The sequence below is a fragment of the Myotis nattereri genome (genome assembly GCF_964212035.1).
Source record: "Myotis nattereri genome assembly, chromosome: 1".
Lineage (NCBI taxonomy): Eukaryota > Metazoa > Chordata > Mammalia > Chiroptera > Vespertilionidae > Myotis > Myotis nattereri.
Genome location: NC_138075.1, coordinates 46,646,328 through 46,665,786, shown reverse-complemented (window position 1 = coordinate 46,665,786; position 19,459 = coordinate 46,646,328). Strand labels below are relative to the sequence as shown.

At 48.3% G+C, this 19,459-nt stretch overlaps 1 protein-coding gene across 3 annotated transcripts in view; it reads right to left on the bottom strand.

The window, feature by feature from the left end:
- Nucleotides 1-19,459, bottom strand: part of PARP16 (poly(ADP-ribose) polymerase family member 16) — a 30,000-nt gene extending 10,541 nt beyond the window's left edge. For all 3 annotated transcript variants that reach the window (XM_081102010.1, XM_081102011.1, XM_081102012.1), the window contains exons 1-3: nucleotides 19,415-19,459; nucleotides 18,647-18,840; nucleotides 3,210-3,347 (exon numbers count right to left, since the gene is read on the bottom strand). In XM_081102010.1, the coding sequence (XP_080958136.1) occupies nucleotides 3,210-3,347; nucleotides 18,647-18,820 (312 nt within the window). In that variant the 5' untranslated portion in view covers nucleotides 18,821-18,840; nucleotides 19,415-19,459. The remainder of the gene's footprint in view (nucleotides 1-3,209; nucleotides 3,348-18,646; nucleotides 18,841-19,414) is intronic.

The window sequence follows — 19,459 nt, the reverse complement described above, 5'->3', positions numbered from 1 at the left end:
TGTGGGCTTGATCCCCAGAGGGGGGTGTGCAGAAGGCAGCCGATCAATGATTCTCTCTCATCATTGATGTTTCTATTTCTCTCTCCCTTCCTCTCTGAAATCAATAAAAATATTTTTTAAAAAAGAATAAACCGCTGAAACTGGTTTGGCTCAGTGGACAGAGCGTCGGCCTGCGGACTGAAAGGTCCCAGGTTCGATTCCGGTCAAGGGCATGTACCTGGGTTGCGGGCACATCCCCAGTGGGAGATGTGCAGAAGGCAGCTGATCGATGTTTCTCTCTCATCGATGTTTCTAACTCTCTATCTCTCTCCCTTCCTCTCTGTGAAAAATCAATAAAATATATTAAAAAAAAAAAAAAGAATAAACCAATGAATGCATAAGTAAGTGGAACAACAAATCTATGTCTCTCTCTCTCTTTCTCTCTCTCTCTCTTTTTCTCTCTCTCTCTCCCTTCCTCTCTTTCCAAAATCAGTCAATAAAATTTTTTAAAGAGAAAATTTAGGTCAATGTAATAGATATATATATTTATATATATTTAATATATATTTTATACACACACACACTGCTGTAAGGTTGCCATGACCCTTTCTTTGGAAGAACTGTTCTCTATTCTAAGGTCAGGACCATCCTCTTTTGTGTTAAAACACCCTTTTATAAAATGACTAGAGGCCCGGTGCACAAAAATTTGTGCACTGGGGGGCGGAGGTCCCTCAGCCTGGCCTGTGCCCTCTTGCAGCCTGTGCCCTCAGGGGATGACCACTTGCTGGCTTAGGCCTGCTCCCTGGGGGATTGGGCCTAAGATGGCAATCAGACATCCCTCTGGCAGCCCGGCAGCCCTCGGGGGATGTCCACTTGCCAGCGGGGAGCAGGCCTAAACTGCAGTCAGACATCCTTAGTGCTGCTGAAGAGGCAGGAGAGGCTCCCACCACCACCGCTGTACTGGCAGCCATCAGCCTGGCTTGTGGCTGAGCAGAGCTCCCCATGTGACCACCAGGGGGCAGCTCCTGCATTGAGCGTCTGCCCCCTGGTGGTCAGTGTATGTCACAGTGACCAGTCATTTCCAGTCTTTCTGCTGTTACGGTCAGTTTGCATATTACCCTTTTACTATATAGGATAGAGGCCTGGTGCACGGGTGGGGGCCGGCTGGTTTGCCCTGAAGGGTGTCCCAGATCAGGGTGGGGGTCCCGCTTGGGTGCCTGGCCAGCCTGGATGAGGTGCTGATGGCTGTTTGCATCTGGTCACACCCCCTTCAGGGTAGGGGTCCCCACTGGGGTGCCTGGCCAGCCTGGGTGAGGGGCTAAGGGCCGTTTTCAGGCTGGTGGGCGACTGAAGCTCCCAACCTCTCCTTTTTTTCTTTTTTTTTATTATTCTGGGATTTATTTACCTTCTATGGCTGTCACTGGAGCTGAGAGCTGGCTCCAGTTTGAGGCCTTGGCTGCTGAAAGCAGGTATCTGGGGTTTGTTTGGCCTCTATAATTGAAACACTGTTGCAGCTCCAGCTCTAAGACCTCAGCTGGCTGAAAGCAGGTATCTGGGGTTTGTTTAGCTTCTATAATTGAAACATAGTTGCTTTCGGAGCTGTTGCTTTCAGGCTCAGAGCCGGCCGTGGCAGGCGGGGAACCTTGGCTTCCTCCATCACTGGAGCAAGCAAACCTCCTGTTAGCTTCAGCTGCATGGCTGCTGGCCGCCATCTTGGTTGGCAGTTAATTTGCATATCGCCCTGATTAGCCAATGGGAAGCGTATTGGAAGTACGGTTAATTACCCTATTTGTCTTTTATTAGATAGGATGATACATGGTAGGCTAATGTCCTAGCTTGGGTCAATAAAAAGCTGATAATCCTGGATGCCAACACTCCATATTTTAATGGAAGTTAACTGGTCCATAATCCAAAGTCAAGGAGCTATTATCTTATCTACTTAACCTGCAGCAATATCTAGTAGGTGCCTGATGCCCATATGAGGAATGAATAAATCTCAATTTAACAGATGACAAAAGTAAAACCCAGAGATCACCTAAGAGTTAACAGTCCAGCCTGGCCCCGAATATCTCCCACTGACTCCCTCTCCGGGGCTCTTTATGTTATTTTCCCTCCCAACACAGATGGATGTCCCCAGACACCAGAATCCAAGACATCAAATTCTATGCCACTTAAGGATTTCCGTCTTTAGCAGGAGCTTGTAAAACTGAATGCTCTTAAGTTAAAATGGATTAATTAAGTGAAGAACAGTACAGATACCCCCTGCTGCCTCTCAGAGGAAAGAGCACCAGACTGCAGATGTGCCATCCCACACCCTGGTCCTTGTTATCCCAGCGTGTCCTAGGAGATCTGGCCAGGCAAGGGACACCAAATTATGGAATGTCTGGTCAATGCCAAAAACTATCCTGGGAGTGACACACATTCCGTTATAGCTCCCCTCTGAGATGCCTATTAATATTCTCAACTTACAAATGGGGGAAGGAAGACCCAATTATGGGTAGAAGTGGAGTTCAGTTTTATAAAATTAATTTTTAGAGAAAGAAGAAGGGAGAGGGAGAGAGAGAAAGAAACATCAATGCTGAGAATCATCCATTGGCTGACTCATGCACACCCCCTTCTAGGGATTGAGCCCACAACCCAGGAATGTGCCCTGACTGGGAATCGAATCAGCAACCTCTTTGGTGCATGGGTCAACACTCAACCAGTAAGCCACACTGGCCAGGCATGGTGGAAGTGGAATTTAAACCCAGAGCATGAGGTTTTCCAATACTTCAGGCTCTGCCTCTCTGTTTCCTAACACCTGGATTAGGCCCATGTTTCTTAAGGTGTGGTCAAGGGCCTACTCTTATCAGAATTACCTGGGCTGCTTGTGATACCCAACATGTATAGACCCCTTAGCATGTGCCCTTACACATTGGTCTTAGTGTGAAAATTCATTCAATTCTCACAGCCATTTCCCTGATGGAAGTATACTATTCGCATCCCCATTTTATAGATGAGGAAACTGGGGTGCTGAAATGTACCAAGAAACCTGCTCAAGGTCACACAGCTAGGAGGAGGGAGAACACAGCTTTGCACTGCCAGTGTGCAAGTTCCTGGGCCCCACTTCAGACACAGAATCAGAATCTCTGGGGCAAGGTGCAGGAATCTGCATTTGCAATAAGCTGCCTGGGTTATTTGGTGCACAAGGAGGTCCTAGGAACCTGTGATCCTACAGATCAAAGTCTCACCTCTGACTTCCCTGCACTGTGGACTGTCAGGACCTTTGAGGATAAAATCCAGCTCAGCAGGTCCCAGGCCCGTCTGTCTTTATCTTCAGAGGACTGGAGAAGCTCTTTCAGGTTGGGTAACTTGCTGGCATCTGCAAGCTGAAGAGAGGAAAACCTCCATTAGCAAGGATCCTAGACAAAACGAGAAGCAGGAGCCCTCTAGCGGTGAGACAGCAACCTGCACTTCTTCCAGGTCATGAATTTCCTAAGAGGAGAGACGTGTACAGGTCTATGATCCCCTTTCCAAAGAACATCCAACTCCAAGTGCTCCAAACACTGCAAGGTTTTGTAACTCATTTGGTACAAAACCTGACCTCAACTGATGTGAGGCTCGTTCAATCTTTATTTATCCCACTTCATGTTACATTTTGCTGTAGGAATATTAATTCTGATCATGAGATGCCACCTCAGCTGGAGGTGTTTTATCAAATGCATGATATATACGCGGGTGGGTAAAGGGTTAGCAAAGCATGAGAAAATGACCTGCAGTTAATTTCCTGTCAGCCTGTTTCCCTGGAGGCTGGATAAAGGAAGTATGGCAACTACATACATAACCAGGCAAGGCTGCTTATGGTAAAAATGACCCAGAATAGTAAGCGGTACCTACACTGGGAGAAACTGCAAGTGGGGAACCCATGCTTTGAGGTTTCCCTGAAAGTGGTGACTTTTTGTGAGGCCCTGGCAGCTATGTCTATGGCGTGCTTACAAGAGAGACCAGTCTCTGTAAAACATGGGGCTTCATTTGGCCAAAGCAGTTCCTACACCCACCCGACATGAACCTCTTTTTACACGAGCTGTCACCCTCAGGACAAAGCCTGGATCCTGGAACTCTGTGTGGACTGCTCCAAGGACTTAAACAGAACCCCTGCTGTAAGTTGCAACCCGTCCCAGGGCCTTCCGATTTAGGCTGGTGCCCGTGTGGCCCGCTACAGATGCCAGTTTAGTTGTATTGTTACACCACATTATTGCCTTTGTAAAATTGGGTAGCATCTGAATTCTGAAACTCATTTGGTGCCAGGTTTTCTGTTAAGGGACTAGGGATCTGGACGGACAGATAGCTACAAGGTAACTGTAGCTTTTGCTCAGAAATGGTGACTAGAAGCCAAATCTCCCTAGCATGGTTTTTTAAAACATCACCGTACACAGGTGCCATCTGTGAACATGCCTTGGGTTGCACCACCTCCAAAGTTTGCTCACTCGGTCCCCTGGAATGCCCCTTCCCCTACTTCTACCAACCCAGGCACCCCTTTCTCTAAACCCCTACAGCACTCACCCCTCTCCTTTCTCCCCAGTATGGCCAGGATTCCTAGAGGCCAGGGACAGTCATGTATTTTTCTAATCTTCCACTTTCCTGGACATAGGGGAAAAAGCAGACAGATCTGGGTTTGAATCTCTGCTCCCCTGCCTTTTTTTTTTTTTTTTTTTTTTAGAATAGCTTACTGATTTTTAGAGAGGAAGGGAGAAGAGAGATACATCAATGTGAGAGTGTAACATCCATCGGCTGCCTCTTTCACGCCACTTCCTCACCCCCCAACCCCCTTCCCCAGGGTGTCTTTAAACAAAGCACTGGACCTGTCTGACCTCAATCTCCTCTCTAACATGGGAAGCCCACTATCTCCATATCAGGTTGATAAGATTAAAGAAAGTAGCAGAATATCAGAGCCTGGTTTATATATGTTCATTTCTTTTCTTTTCTTTTTTCTTATATTTCTCTCTGACAGCACTCCCAAACACACTTTTACTGGGGATGTAGCTGGTGCTTCATGAATATCAGTGTGGTTTTTCCATTTACAACCACTGATGATTATTTTTTAACTCTGTACTTGAAAATGAGAAACATTTCAGGGCTGCTTTATTCCTCTCTCTTCCAAAGATTCAATCAATAGCTTCAGACTTCTAATAAAACTACCTGTACATGTCTCGTGAGCATTAGTTTTTAACAAGCACACGGGCCCTAGCTGGTTTGGCTCAGTGGATAGAGTGTCAGCCTGCAGACTGAAGGGTCTCGGGTTCAATTCCAGGTTCAAGGCCACAGGCCTGGGTTGTGGCCCGATCCCCAGTATGGGGTGTGCAGGAGGTTGCCGACCAATGATTCTTATCATTGATGTTTCTATCTCTCTCTCTCTCTCTTCTTCTCTGAAATCAATAAAAATATATTTTTTTAAAAAAAGCACATGGGTGTGTAAATGCTTCACGAGTGTTGGTGCTATTCAGTGGGGAGGAAGAAAGATAAGTAATTGTGACTTAAACCTCCATTGTCATAACAAAGATGCATACAAGCTACTAAGGAGACCAAGTGGGACTCATGTTGGGTAGAGGCTGAGGGACAAGGGGGTGGTCAGGCAAGGCGATGGCAGAGGAGGTGCTGTGTGACCTGGGTAGTGCAGCGTGAGGTCAGGGCAGTGGATGGGGACATGGTTACTTGTGAAGGCTCTCCTCCCAGGCAGAGTAGCCTGGGTCCAAATCTGGGTTCTCATACCCACTACGAGCTGTGTGACCTGGGTGAGTGGCTTGATTTCCTGTGTCTTGGTTTCCTCAAATACATAATTGGGATAACATTAGTAGCCACTTCCTGGGATCTCTGTGCCAGTTAATCAAGTTAAACAAGTATAGTGCTTAGAGCAGTGGTTCTCAACCTTCTGGCCCCTTAAATACAGTTCCTCATGTTGTGACCCAACCATAAAATTATTTTCGTTGCTACTTCATAACTGTAATGTTGCTACTGTTATGAATCGTCATGTAAATATCTGATATGCAGGATGGTCTTAGGCGACCCCTATGAAAGGGTCCTTCGACCGCCAAAGGGGTCGTGACCCACAGGTTGAGAACTGCTGGCTTAGAGCAAAGGGAGGCATTAGGTACTCTAATGTTAGTGGGACTGCCATGGTGGTTGTCATAATTAACTGCAGGTGGTTGGTGTGGCGGGAGCCTAGAGTGTGGGGAAAGAAGAGGAGAGAGGAACAGGAGTCAGAAGGTGAGGTCAGCCTTCGAAGGCCTTGGACACCCCCCCGGAGGTCTCTGGGCTTTGTTCTATAGGCAATACAGAGCCACTAAGGGTACCCGACGCTGTGTTCCAAATGGTGCTGCTGCCTGCCCAGTCCAAAGGACACCTCCCAGCATCCTGTGACCTCACCTGTCCTGCTTTTCTACTCTTGGTCCACACTTGTTATCCCAAAGTCAGAGCTGAGTCTTCTCTCCCACAATCACCGTCCCCATCACTCCTGTTCTCAAATTCCACCTGTGAGCCACAGCCCTTGCCAACAGTCCAGACCTGGGTACAGAGAGCCCTACAAAACGACGGTCAGCTAAGCCAGGTCAGCCTGGGGAAGAGGAAGAGACCGCTCCCAGCTCTGAGATCAACGCAGCCTCACCTGAGCGCCCTCCTCACCTGAGTGCCCTCGGGGACAGCCCTCTGCCCTGTTGCCCTCCCTGTGTGTCCTGCTGGGCTCCTCTCTTTGCCACTATTTAACCCTCAACTGGCCTTCCTCAAGTCCTATTTCACTTTTCAGGCTACTCTGAAAAATACATCTGCTCCAACAAGTTAACAGGATTCTTTTTCTTCTTGTGACCAAAACCTGTCTGCATGTTAGCAGTGCCTTTTGGGACCAGGAACACAAATAGGGCTGTCCCGTAAAATACTGCCTGCCCAGTTGAATTTGAATTTCAGATAAATAACAAAATAAAGCGTTTACTATAAGTATAACCCGTGCAATAATTACAGCATACTTCACACTTTAAAAATTATGTGCTGCTCCTCTGAAATTCAAATTTAAATAGGTGGCCTATATTTCTTTTTGCTAGTCTAGCAACTCTGTCCTTCACAAGGCCCTTGGGAATCTGTTCTGGCTTCTCTGCCTAACAGTACCTCCTGAAACATGCTTCTCACCTGCTCCCTCCACACCACTCCTCAAGTGCCCTGTCTTTCCTTCTCTTGCTTCTGCAGCTGCCCAGCATGAGAGTCTACTCAGTCTTCAAGGCCAGCCTAAAGTCACTGACCCTGACCCTGACCACGCCCAACCTCTAGGCTCCCCTGTGCTCTATGCTAGGTCAGAGGTCACTGTTCAACACAGCCCTCAAGTTGGTACTTGACTCTCTCCACACTTGTTATCCCAAATGCTTCCTGAGGGCCAACTCCATCGTATGTATTGTGGAGCCCCAGCAGTCATCTAGACCTGGCACGGAGATCAGAGCAAGATGGTAAAAGCTAATATTTATTGAGGCCTTATCACATGCCAGGCACTGGGCTAAATGCTGTGCACACGTCATCTCATTTTATCCTCACAACAACCTATTAGAAAGGGGAGGAACCTGGGGCGTGGAGAGGTCAAGCACCTTGCCTAGGGTCCTGCAGCTCTTCAGGGGCAGGGCCATGAAGCCAGGCAGCCTGATTCTAAGGTCTGTTTCTGTGATTCCACTTATAATGGACTAAATATCTTAACCCAAGGGAGCAATTCCCACAGAGCTTTAAGAAGCTGCTTGGGAAGCCAATCACCTATGTTCCTGGAGTCTCCCACCCCCACATAATAAAGCAAAACAGCTACCAGCTGTGCCTAGGCCCTGTCGGTAAGGAGGAAGATGTATGTCAGGTGAAGTGAGACAAGCATTACAAACCACTGTTCATGGCAGTGGAAGGCATTTACAAATAACCGGATTGAGGAGAATAAGTGTCCAGGAGGAAGGCAGGCATTTCTGGGGGGTGGGGAAGAAGGCAGAGGGAAGGGTATACAGGTCAGGTAGGATAGGAATGGGACCTGGTGTAAAGGGGAGGATTTTGAGAAGCGGAGAGAGAGAGCACTCCCAGTGGAAAGAGCTTAGCAGAGAGGCAGTGACGTGAACAGTGCCCTAGTCCCAAAATATGGTCCCAGGCTCAAATGCCCCCAGAGCCAGAGGGGTGATGAAAATGAGTAAGGGGAGAGTCTAAGAAAGCGGTGAGGGCTGTGTTGAACAGTGACCCCTGGCCTAGCACAGGGCCCAGCCACCAAACTCCAGTTCCAGCTGGTGTCTGCCCAAGAGTGACCTCTACCCAGGCAGTGGACGCTCAGGTCTTTTTTTATTTTTAAAAGAAATGAGCAAGCTGCATTTTTTTAACTTCGCAATTTCTGAAAGGCTAGAGAACAACCTGTCATCCCACAGAACATATGTCTGTCTGCAGCCTCTACTCCGGGGAACAAGGAAGGATTCCGGTGAAGAAGTGGCTCAGCGAGCCTGAGTGCTGGGCAGTCCAAGGCTTAAGAAAGGAAGTCTCTCAGGAAAGGGGTGGTTTGCGTGACAGAGACCAAGGGCAGGAACCAGCAGGGGAAGCAGAGAAGAGAGAGGACTGAGACCCTGGAAGGAGACAATTCAACCTCCTGGCTTTGAGTCAGGAGGTGACAGTCCATCCCAGCGGACACTTTGCAACCACCCAGATCACATTCTCCTGGGGAAGAGGCCCAGGAATCTGCGTACAGCAGTTGCCACCGGTGCTTCTTATCACCAGGCTTGGCTGATAAGCACTGCTGTCCTGGAAGGGCTGGCAGCAGGAAAGAGAGAACGTCTGCAAAAACTCCTTGTGGTTCAGTTGGTTGAACATTGTCCTGTGCCCCGAAAGGCTGCTGGCTTGACTCCCAGTCAGAACACATACCTGGGTTGTGGGTTCAGTCCCCGGTCTGAGCACATACAGAAGGCAACCGATATCTCGCTCTCCCTCTCATGTCCTCGGGTGAGGATTAAAAAAAAAAAATCCTGCCTGGGAAGATGCCGGAGGTCATAATTACTAGATGTGGGTGGAGGTGCTGGTAGGAAATAAACCAAAGGGACAGCCAAGGTCACCGGCCTCAGGACCAAAGTGACACCGGTAACAGTGGGTGGGAGGGACGGATGGAGCCGACAGAATGCCAAGATGAGGCTGGAAAGGCAGACAATGCAGTTGCATACAGGTGCACCTGGCTTTGCCCAAAGCTAAGGTATGGCAATCGAGTCACTAAAACAGCCTGGGGTGAGAGTCTACTTTACAGGAGAACTCTTCACAAAAGAGGTAATCATGGGGATCCTTTAGAGGAGTCCCCACCCTGCTACACGGTAGCAACACCTGGGAGCTGGAGGGTGGTCTGCTCCCAGCACATGTACTGATTACCTGATAGGAAGATGAAATGAGTTCCACATAGAAACCGCTCAGAACAGTGCCCAGCGAGTGATAGGGGCTATCAGCATTGAATAAGTGTTAGGGTCTATACTATTATTATTCATCAAATGTGCCTTTCTACTGCTCACCAAACTGTAGATGAACGGCATACACTTCTGGGATGGTTGGGAAGGGAGGAGGTGGTTTCTACTGGAAAGATAAATCCCACCCCTGGATCCTCCACATCACCATCCCATAGGCTGAGGAATCCTTCTAGCCACACACTCCCGCCAGTCACATCACATCACATCTATGTCTGTATCCATATCTTGTCATATCTGTGTATTCCACTTCCCTCTTCAGATATCGTCTTTGAGAACAGGGAAGTAAGAAGGTAACCTGAGAGACTGAGAACTTTAATTTGAAATGCCAAGCATGAACCTAAATTGATACTTATTGAACTAAATCTAACTGTTATCATTTCCTCACTACCAGTAGGTGGGTGCTCATGAAAATGATCAAATCAATCAATAGAAAAAATTTTAAACTACACATTTTCTGCAAATATAAACAAGTCCCACTGCCCAGGCTCCACCTCAGATCAATTAAAACAGAACCTCTAAGGGTGTGGCCCAGACAGCAGTTGCCGGGAGCCGGTCCATCCTTGCTGTTTCAAGGGACCTGGCATATATGGCATACTGTTCTTAATATGTTTGCTCACCTTCTTGGCACTATGTGTTTTAACCAAGGTCACCTCTCTGAGAAAGGTTGTTTCCCCAGGTAGGGATTTTCCCCTGAAGTTAGGGAGGGAATAAAACCCCTTAACTAAGTGCCAGGCGGGTAATTAATCACTTTAACTACGAACAATCATGCTTAAGCTACATAATCTTTACTCCCTGGAGATAAGAAACGCCCTAACCTTTGGAATAGAGATTGATAGGATTGGAATCAACTGGTATAAATACAGATGTAACAAGACAACAGGACACAGAATCTAGACACAGAACCTACACAGAACCTAGAGACAGAAGAACTTCGCTGGAGAGAACATGGCAAAAGATCCTGGACAGAAACTGGAGACAGAACCTAGAGACAGAACCTAGCGAGAGAACATGGCAAAAGATCCTGGACTGAACCTGACTACAGAAATTGGCAAGAGAACCTGACTAGAACCTGGTGACTGAACCTGGCTGGAGAACCTGGACAGAACCTGGCTGGAGAACCTAGCAAGAGAACATGGACACAGAACCTGGCTGGAGATTCTAACCAGAACTTCGCTGGAGATCCTGACCAGAACTCGGCTAGAGATCCTGGCTAGGCTGCTGATCAGCTGAACGCTGTCTCTGTGTCATTCCTTCTTCGCCGACTCCGTCCACACCTTTGGGGATCCCTGGACCTGCTGGGGTGGGACCCCAGCAAGCAGTGTTTGTTAAAGCTTTCCAGGTGATTCCAATGTGAGCCAAGGTTGAGAGCCTTGTAAAGAATAATCTCCCGACTGCTCAAGTCTCTGCCTTGAGAAGCATCCACGGTCTTCACCTGGGACCCCACCTGCTCCCTAAACCGGAGATGTTCAAGGAGGAACACGAGATGTCTGTGCTGGGGGCTCCCCAGAACCCAGGGCCCGTAATGTCCACCGTGGTCAAGGTCCAGACTGACACAGTGGTGCCTGACCACATCGTCTGGTCCCTGTTCAACACCGTCTTCTTCAACACATGCTGCCTGGGCTTCGTGGCGTTCGCCTACTCCGTGAAGTTTAGGGACCAGAAGATGGTGGGAGACATGATTGGGGCCCAGAGCTATGTGTCCACTGCCAAGTGCCTGAACATCTGGGCCGTGGTCCTGGGCATCGTTATCACCATCAGACTCACTGTTCTCCTGGTCCTTGTGCTCCCGAGAGTCATTCATGCCGTGATGCAAAACAGAGGCTTCTAGTCGCCGCCATAGCAGAAGACCGAGTCCTCCCCACCCCTGCTGGCCCTGCCCGGGTGCCCACCCCTTTACCCTTCACCTGTACACACACCTGTCTGCAGCTGAGCTCAATAAAGTGCACCTGTGCGTGACAAAAAAAAAAAGAATAATCTCCCTCAGTCAATGTCAATTCCATTTCTAACCTGGAAATAAGCATCAAAAGCCTTCCTTAGAAAGTTCTGTTAGCCTTTGAGGCAGTGATTTCACCTTCCAGAATTTACCTCGAGAAAATAACTAGATGTATAAAGAAGAAGAAAAAGGAAATAACTAGAGATATAAACAATGATTATGTGGAAAGATGTTTATCATAGTATTATTTATTAAAGCAAATGTATAATATTGTGAAGGAACCAGAGAAAGAACTCCTAACTGCTGGGGGTAAAGGCACAGAGTAAGATGAGGTTCCAGCTGTGTCTTAAAGAACAAGGGAGAGTTTGACTTGGACAATGTAGGGGGTGGCACCGAGGAGAGAAGGGGCAGGCCTGCCCTGAGGTTAGGACAGAGTGGAGTTGATTCATGTCTTTAACCCAGACATTGGAGAGTCAGCTTCTCCAGAGAGAGCAAGCCAGAGACCAAAACCAGGAGAGCCAGTACAGCCTTCCACCCCGACCCCCAAATGGTGGATGGGAATAGGGAAGGCTAGATGCAAATGCTTCTCAGACTTGTTAAAACTGCAGATCCTGCAATGGCCAGGTAGCCCAGTTGGTTAGAGTGTCACCCCCTTATGCCAAGGTTGTGGGTTCAATCCCCTATCAGGGCATATATAAAAAGCAACCAGTGAATGAATAAATAAATGGAACAACAAAGTGATGGTCCTCTCTTGCCTGCTTTCTCTTCCTCTCTCTCTTTCTAAAATCAATTAGAGAAATTGATTTTTTAAAATGCCAATTAAAAAAATCAGACCCTGAGAAGAAACCAAGATAGCGGCATAGGTAAACACTGGAAATTGCTGCCTTGCACAACCACTTCAAAAATACAACTAAAAGACAAAACGGACATCATCCAGAACCACAGGAAGGCTGGCTGAGTGGAAATTCTACAATTAGAAGGAAAGAGAAAAGCACACTGAGACTCAGAGGAGGTGTGGAAGTAAAGTGCAGAGGTATGGAGGCGCACGTGGAAAAGGCTGGCAACTGAGGACACTGTTGTCTTTTTCAATCGGGAGGGAGACACAAGCTCCCGACTGCTCTGAACTCCAGTTCCAGGCGAATCTCTGGGGACCCAGACTCACACGGGGAGAAACTGGACTGTCTGGCATCGGGTGGAACTCGAGGGCAGCTTTCTCTCAGAGGTGCTTGCGGCAATTACCGGGACACTGAGATGGAGGGCCTTTTAGGGTAGGACTGAGGAGCAGCCATAGCTGCTTGCTCTGCCCAGTTGATCCCCTGAGACCCCTGCCCCACCCAAGCTGTGCACAGAGGCTTTTGCATATGAAAGGCCTGGCCCTTTGCAACCTGAAAATTACCTAACAAACTGCAGCTGGGTCAGAGAGACTCAGAACTTCCAAAAGAAGGCCCAAGGTCCCACAGCAGCTTACACTGCTTCACAGCTGGGCCTCATCTGGGCACCTCCAAACCCCAAACAAAGAAGAAGAATCAGCAGATCTCTCCATAGCTCCTACTGGGTAGCCTCAGGCAGAGGCTAAATTAGCACCTCCTTAGAGATCCAAGAGCCAGTGTACCCAGTGGTCAGAGGGGGCCATCCAGATTACAACTCCTCAGATCCATAAGGAACACACTCAGGGTGCAGACTCAGTGAGCACCAAAGCCCCACTGAAGCAAGTCTTGCCCCAGAAGGGTATCTCCAGCACAGAAGTTCTCCCACCATAGACACAGCTGATTCTCACAGCCAATTGGCCTGGAGGTCAATTCCTCCCAGTGATACCTACAACAATCAAGGCTTCACTACAACAAGACTGTGCATAAAGCCCACAGAGGGGTGCAACCAAGAGTGTCCACCTCAGGTAATTGGGGAGGCTGAGCCACTGGGCCCTATAGGACATCTAACACAGAAAGCCACTCTATCAACACAGGGAAGCATAAAAAATGCGGAGACAAAGAAACAGGTCACAAATGACAGAAATGGAGGAAAGCAAACTACTAGATATAGAGTTCAAAACCACACTTATAAGGTTTTTCAAGAACGTTCTAGAAACCGCCTATAAATTTAGTGAGACCCTCAAGAAATCTAGTGAGACCCTCGAAGTTATGAAAAAGGACCAACTAGAAATTAAGCAAACACTGACTGAAATAAAGAATATTATACAGATTTCCAACAGCAGACTAGAGGATCACAAGAATCAAGTCAAAGATTTGGAATACGAAGAAGCAAAAAACACCCAACTGGAAAAAGAAAAACAAAAAAGAATCCAAAAATACGAAGATAGTGTAAGGAGCCTCTGGGACTGCTTCAAGCGTACCAACATCTGAATTATGGGGGTGCCAGAAGAAGAGAGAGAGAAAGATATTGAAAACCTATTTGAAGAAATAATGACAGAAAACTTCCCCTACCTGGTGAAAGAAACAGACTTACAAACCCAGGAAGTGCAGAGAACCCCAAACAAAAGGAATCCAAAGAGGACCACACCAAGACACATCATAATTAAAATGCCAAGAGCAAAAGACAGAGAGAGAATCTTAAAAGCAGCAAGAGAAAAACAGTCAGTTAACTACAAGGGAGTACCCATACAACTGTCAGCTGATTTCTCAACAGAAACTTTGCAGGCCAGAAGGGAGTGGCAAGAAATATTCAAAGTGATGAATGCCAAGAACCTACAACCAAGATTACTTTACCCAGCAAAGCTATCATTCAGAACTGAAGGTCAGATAAAGAGCTTCACAGATAAGAAAAAGCTAAAGGAGTTCATCACCACCAAACCAGTATTATATGAAATGCTGAAAGATATCCTTTAAGAAGAGAAAGTAGAAGAAAAGGATAAAGATACAAATTATGAACAACAAATACACATCAATCAACAAGTGAATCTAAAAATCAAGTGAATAAATAATCTGATGAACAGAATAAACTGGTGAATATAATAGAATCAGGGGCATAGAAAGGAAGTGGACTGACTATTCTCAGGGAGGAAAGGGGTGTGGGGGATGCGGGAAGAGACTGGACAAAAATTGTGCACCTATGGATGAGGACAGTGGGGGGGGGGGTGAGGGTGGAGAGTGGGCTGGGAACCGGGTGGAGTGGAGCTATGGGGGGGGGAAAGAGGAACAACTGTAATAATCTGAATAATAAAGATTGAATTTTTTAAAAAAATCAGATCCTAATTGAGAGGAGGACCTGGCATTCTGCATTTCTAACAAGCTCCCAGGTGATGCTGCTACTGGTCCTCAATCCCACTTTCAAGTGGAAAGGACCTGGAATTAATATAAAGGAGCTGCCCTAGCCAGTTTGGCTCAGTGGATAAGGCATCAGCTTGTGGACCAAAAGGTCCCGGGTTTGATTCTGGCCAAGGATATGTACCTTGGTTGCAGGCTCCTCCCCGGCTCAGGCCCTGGTCAGGGCACGTGCAGAAGGCAACCAATCGATGTATTTCTCTCACATCCTTTATATATATAAAGGAGCCATTACCACCCACCTCCCACCCCCAGAAGGGATCTGCAGGTTAATGGAGAACCAGGGCATGGAGTTCCTAGGGGAAAAAAACAAACATGAAGTTTGAGGGTCAATGGTCAGGGCTACAGGGCATCCCAAGAATGCTACCGATTCTCTGACCAATAAGGGCTCAGCCAACCTTGTTCAAGGAACAAGAGCAGAAACCCTCCACCTGGGCAATCACGCATACCCAATTTGATTCCTCAAACATCTGATAAGCACCTCCCAGGCCAGGCACTGGGAATAGAAAGACCTCCTGGTGCAAAACTGAAGTGCTGCCTCAGAATAAAAATATCCTCAAAACAAGCCACCTGAGAGATGATTTGGGGCTTTAGGGAGTGTGAGAGATAGGGCCAGAGTCATGCAAGTTTGGTTTAGCAGCGAGCATTCTCAGGAAAGCAATAATCAATAAAGTAATTCAAGCCAGAGCTCTAATTTTTTGAAACTGCAACATGTGCTATAGTGTGCATGACACCTTGTAGTATGGAGAAAATTAATTTACAATGGTTAAATATGATAAACTGTTTCACATTACTTCCAAGTGCTTTTAGTTAAACAAATAAAAGTTATAGACTTTTTAAAAATACGGAGATGCTTTATTTTGTTGTTGTTGTTGTTCTTAATCTTCCAATGGATATTTTTCCATTGATTTTTTTTTTTTTTTTTTAGAGAGAGCGTGGAAGGGAGGGGGAGAGCAGAGAGAAAGAAACATTGATGTCACTCACATCGATTAATTGCCTCCCGCATGTGCCCCGATCAGCGGGCCTGGGATGGAGCCTTAACCAGAGATATGTGCCCTTGGCCAGAATCAAACCCTGGACCTTCAGTCCACAGGCTGATGCTCCATCTACTGAGCCAAACCCGCTACAGCAAAATACAAGACTTTTTAACAGCCCACGCCTTCCTTCTTCAGGTAACCACAAAATGACCCAGAAGAACGAATCCAGACCTCATTCCCTTTTCTTTCAAAGTGAATCACTGACTCAGATACAGGTCCAGATGCCAAATTCTCCACATTTTCTTCTGTAACTCATGTAAACTGTGGCAAAAGGAAACCTGAAGTGTGTTTATCTAAGAACATGTGCATGCTCTCAGAGGTCATACCAGGTCCTGCCTGGGGAGCGGCCTTCTCTTGGGTAACTGCTCCTTAAAGCCATGCCTACAGACCGCCAAGACTCTGTCTGGCCTGGACCAGTTTCCTTAACAATGGTGCGCAATAAGGAATATGGCAACAGAATGGTCTGGTAAGAATCTGCCTGTGTTTCTCCAGTGGCACAATGAGCCCCATGAGAGGGATAGTCTGTCCCTCCAGAGGTGACTATTTGGGGCTCTCTGAAGCTCTCCTAAGGAATTATGGGTATGGAAGCAAGGGTGTGCCCCAAACTGAGAGCACTGATAACCTATCAGGAGGGACGTGAGATAGTGTGAGCTCTATCAAGGGCACTTTTACTTGATTGATAGCATTTGAATTTTTTATAACAAGAATATATTACTGGCATAATTTAAAAAATTTAAAGCATAAACAAATCAAAACACTTCCAAAGCTCCCTTTGCATTTATCCCATATTCATCAAACAAATCTGATTCTGTTTGCCAGTAAGCCCTTCCAGCAGGAAGAGAAGGCGCTGAGCATGCTAATCAACTTGGATGTTTCCTGGTAAAAGTTAATGAAATGCACTGTGGGGCACCATCTCGGTGGGTGTGGTCCCTCAGACTCCTATCTCTTCTCCTGAACAGATCCCTCTCTCACCCTACCACCACAAATGCATCCTGGACCAGCTGGTGTGGCTCAGTGGTTGAGTGTCAACCCAGGAACCAAGAGGTCTTGGGTTCGATTCCTGGTCAGGGCACATGTCCATTTTGCGGGCTCAATCCTGAGTAGGGGTGTCCAGGAAGCAGCCAATTGATGATGTTCCTCTCTCTCATCAATGTTTCTATCTATCTTTGTCCCGTCCTCTCTCTAAAAATCAATAAAAAAGATAAAATCTATACATCTCGGCAGGACATGCCAAGCCCTGCATGCTCTGGCTGGCCTCACCTTTTCCTGCTCCCCACAACGGCCACACTAAAATGCAGACTTGTTCTTCCCGGTGAGCTCCTGGATTCTGCCCGTCCTGCTACTCCTCCTAGAATAGCACTTTCCTCCTCTCTGCTCCCTGAAATCTTCCACGTCCCCTAGGGATCCAGCATGGTCTCAGCTACTGCTCTTTGTTGGTGTCCCCTGACCCCAGCTCAGTGCCAAGGATTAGGGTTCCTGCTCTGGGCTTCCTCACTTTATTACAGTGCTCTGGAACTGAACCTGCAAAATCTCCGAGGTCTGCCTGCATAGGGCTTACCCCACAGTCCAGCTGAGCACACTGTTAACCTGCATCCTAGACACCTGGCCCACAGCAAGGGCTCCATTAAAATCTATCGACAAAATAAAGGTATGTCACCCTCAAGGCTCTGATATCACAAACTTACAAAACTGAACATCTCAATTTGCAGAACAAACTGTGGGGAAAGTCAGTTGGCTTATCTTTCTCTGACCTCCCTGAACATGAAACATCGTGTACAATGGCCTAGGCCTGCGGTGCCCTCAACACATTCCTAGCCTAGATTTCAATGGACCATGTGGGAGGCAGGAAACTGGGCCTTTGCCCTATTACATCCCAAAAGTGAAAGCAAAGAGGGAACCCAACCCCACCTCATCAGACATAATTCTAAACACCTCCTTAAATCTGTTAATGTGGTTATTAACATTAATTGATGTTCAAATGTTGAACTCATTTTGCATCCCTGGAATAAACCCAACCTGTTAATGAGGAATTGTTTTGTATACATTGCTGGATTCAGGATCCTAATATTTTATAGAGGATTTCTACATTTATACTCATGAGTATACTGGCTTATAATGTTCTTTTCTTGTATCATTCTTATCAGATGTAGGATCAAGGTTATACTAGCCTCTTTTTCAATATTCTGGGAGAATTTGCACACAACTGGAATTACTTATTACCTTAGTGATTGGTAGAACTCACCAAGGAAACCTGCTAGGCCTGGAATTTTCTTTGAGTGAATTTACTAATTCAGTGTCTTTAATGACTTATAGACCATTTCAATTTTCTATGTCTTATAGAATCAATTTTGGAAAATTATATTTTCCTAGGCAATTCCAAACATTTGAATGACAAAAACAACTGGTATCCGGAACGCTGACCCTAAAGTGAACTCTGCAAGAAATTAAGTGCCTTGTGAATCATCAAAGAAACAGCAGCTCACATGTGTGCTCTATGTTCCACTTTATAAGAGCGCTGCCCATATGTTACCTCATCTGAAGATCAAGGTATGGGGGTGGCTCTGGTTACTTTTGGGGTGTGTGTGTGTGTGTGTGTGTGTGTGTGTGTGTGTGTATTTGCAAAGGGACGAGTAACTTCCTATCTGGCTGAGCCCGGTGATTCAGATCAATACCCATTTGCTGGCCACACCGGGAAATCGTGCGGAGGCCTCACTGTTGAATCCCTCTTCACTCCTGGAAGTCACTTGTCATTCACAAGAGGAAGCGGCCCCAAAGTGCCTGGGGAGTGTCCACAGGAGGCCTTGGGAGTGTTCTGAGCTCACTGAAACCCTCCGGAGGCCGGGCTGGCAATGAAGTCTAGGGGCTGTCGTGTTTACTCACCGGGTCCACAGGACACGTGGCCTGGGAAACAGCGGGCAGCGCCGGGGTGGGGGGAAGCACACTCACCAGGGCCTCGAAGTCCTTGCAGTCGTGGCGGGCGTAGGACGCGGGGAAAGGCCGCAGCGCCGAGTCCCGCCGGTAGCTCTGCAGGGCCGAGGTGAACAGGCTGCAGCGCAGGTCCGCCGCCAGCGTGTCGCGGGCCGCCGCCTCCCTGACGGCCGCCCTGCCTGCGGGCTGCATCCTGGGTGGCGGCGCGTGGCCTGCGGGGAGACGCGGCGGCTCAGGAGCGAAGGCGGAGCCTGCGGTCAGCGCGGGGCTGGGCCGGGGACAAAGGGCCAGAGGGGGCTGGGGTCGCCAGGCCTGGGGTGGCGCTAGGCGGGATGGCCGGGGTGAGAACGTGCTAACGAGTGTCTCCCACGGGGGTCCCGGCCGGGCGCTCGCTGCCGGGAGACGGGCCGGTGGAGGAGGGACCGGTCAGGGGCCGCGGGTCAGCGCGGCGGGGGATGGGAAGGGCTGGAGATAATGGGGCCTGGGGGGGGGGGGTCCCGGCCCTGGGGAGGGTCTGTGACATGGGATGAGCCCACAACGGCGGGAACGTGCTGATCCGCGTCCTCCGCAGGGCGTGGGGCCGGGGCGCACCCAGGGGGACCGCGGGCAGAGACCCCTCCCCGCGCGGCGCCGCCGGTGCCTTCCTGTCCCGCCTCCGGCCGGGCCCCGCCGAAGTCCCGAGCTCGCCCGGCTGCCCTGGGCGCCGCCTGCGTTCCGCCGGCGGTACAGTCCGCTCCCCGAGCCCTGCCCGCCCGAGGGGCTCGGCGCCCCGCGCACTCGGCCTACCTCCCCTCCCGGCGCCGCGCTCCCGGTGCGGCTCCGCGCTCCTCC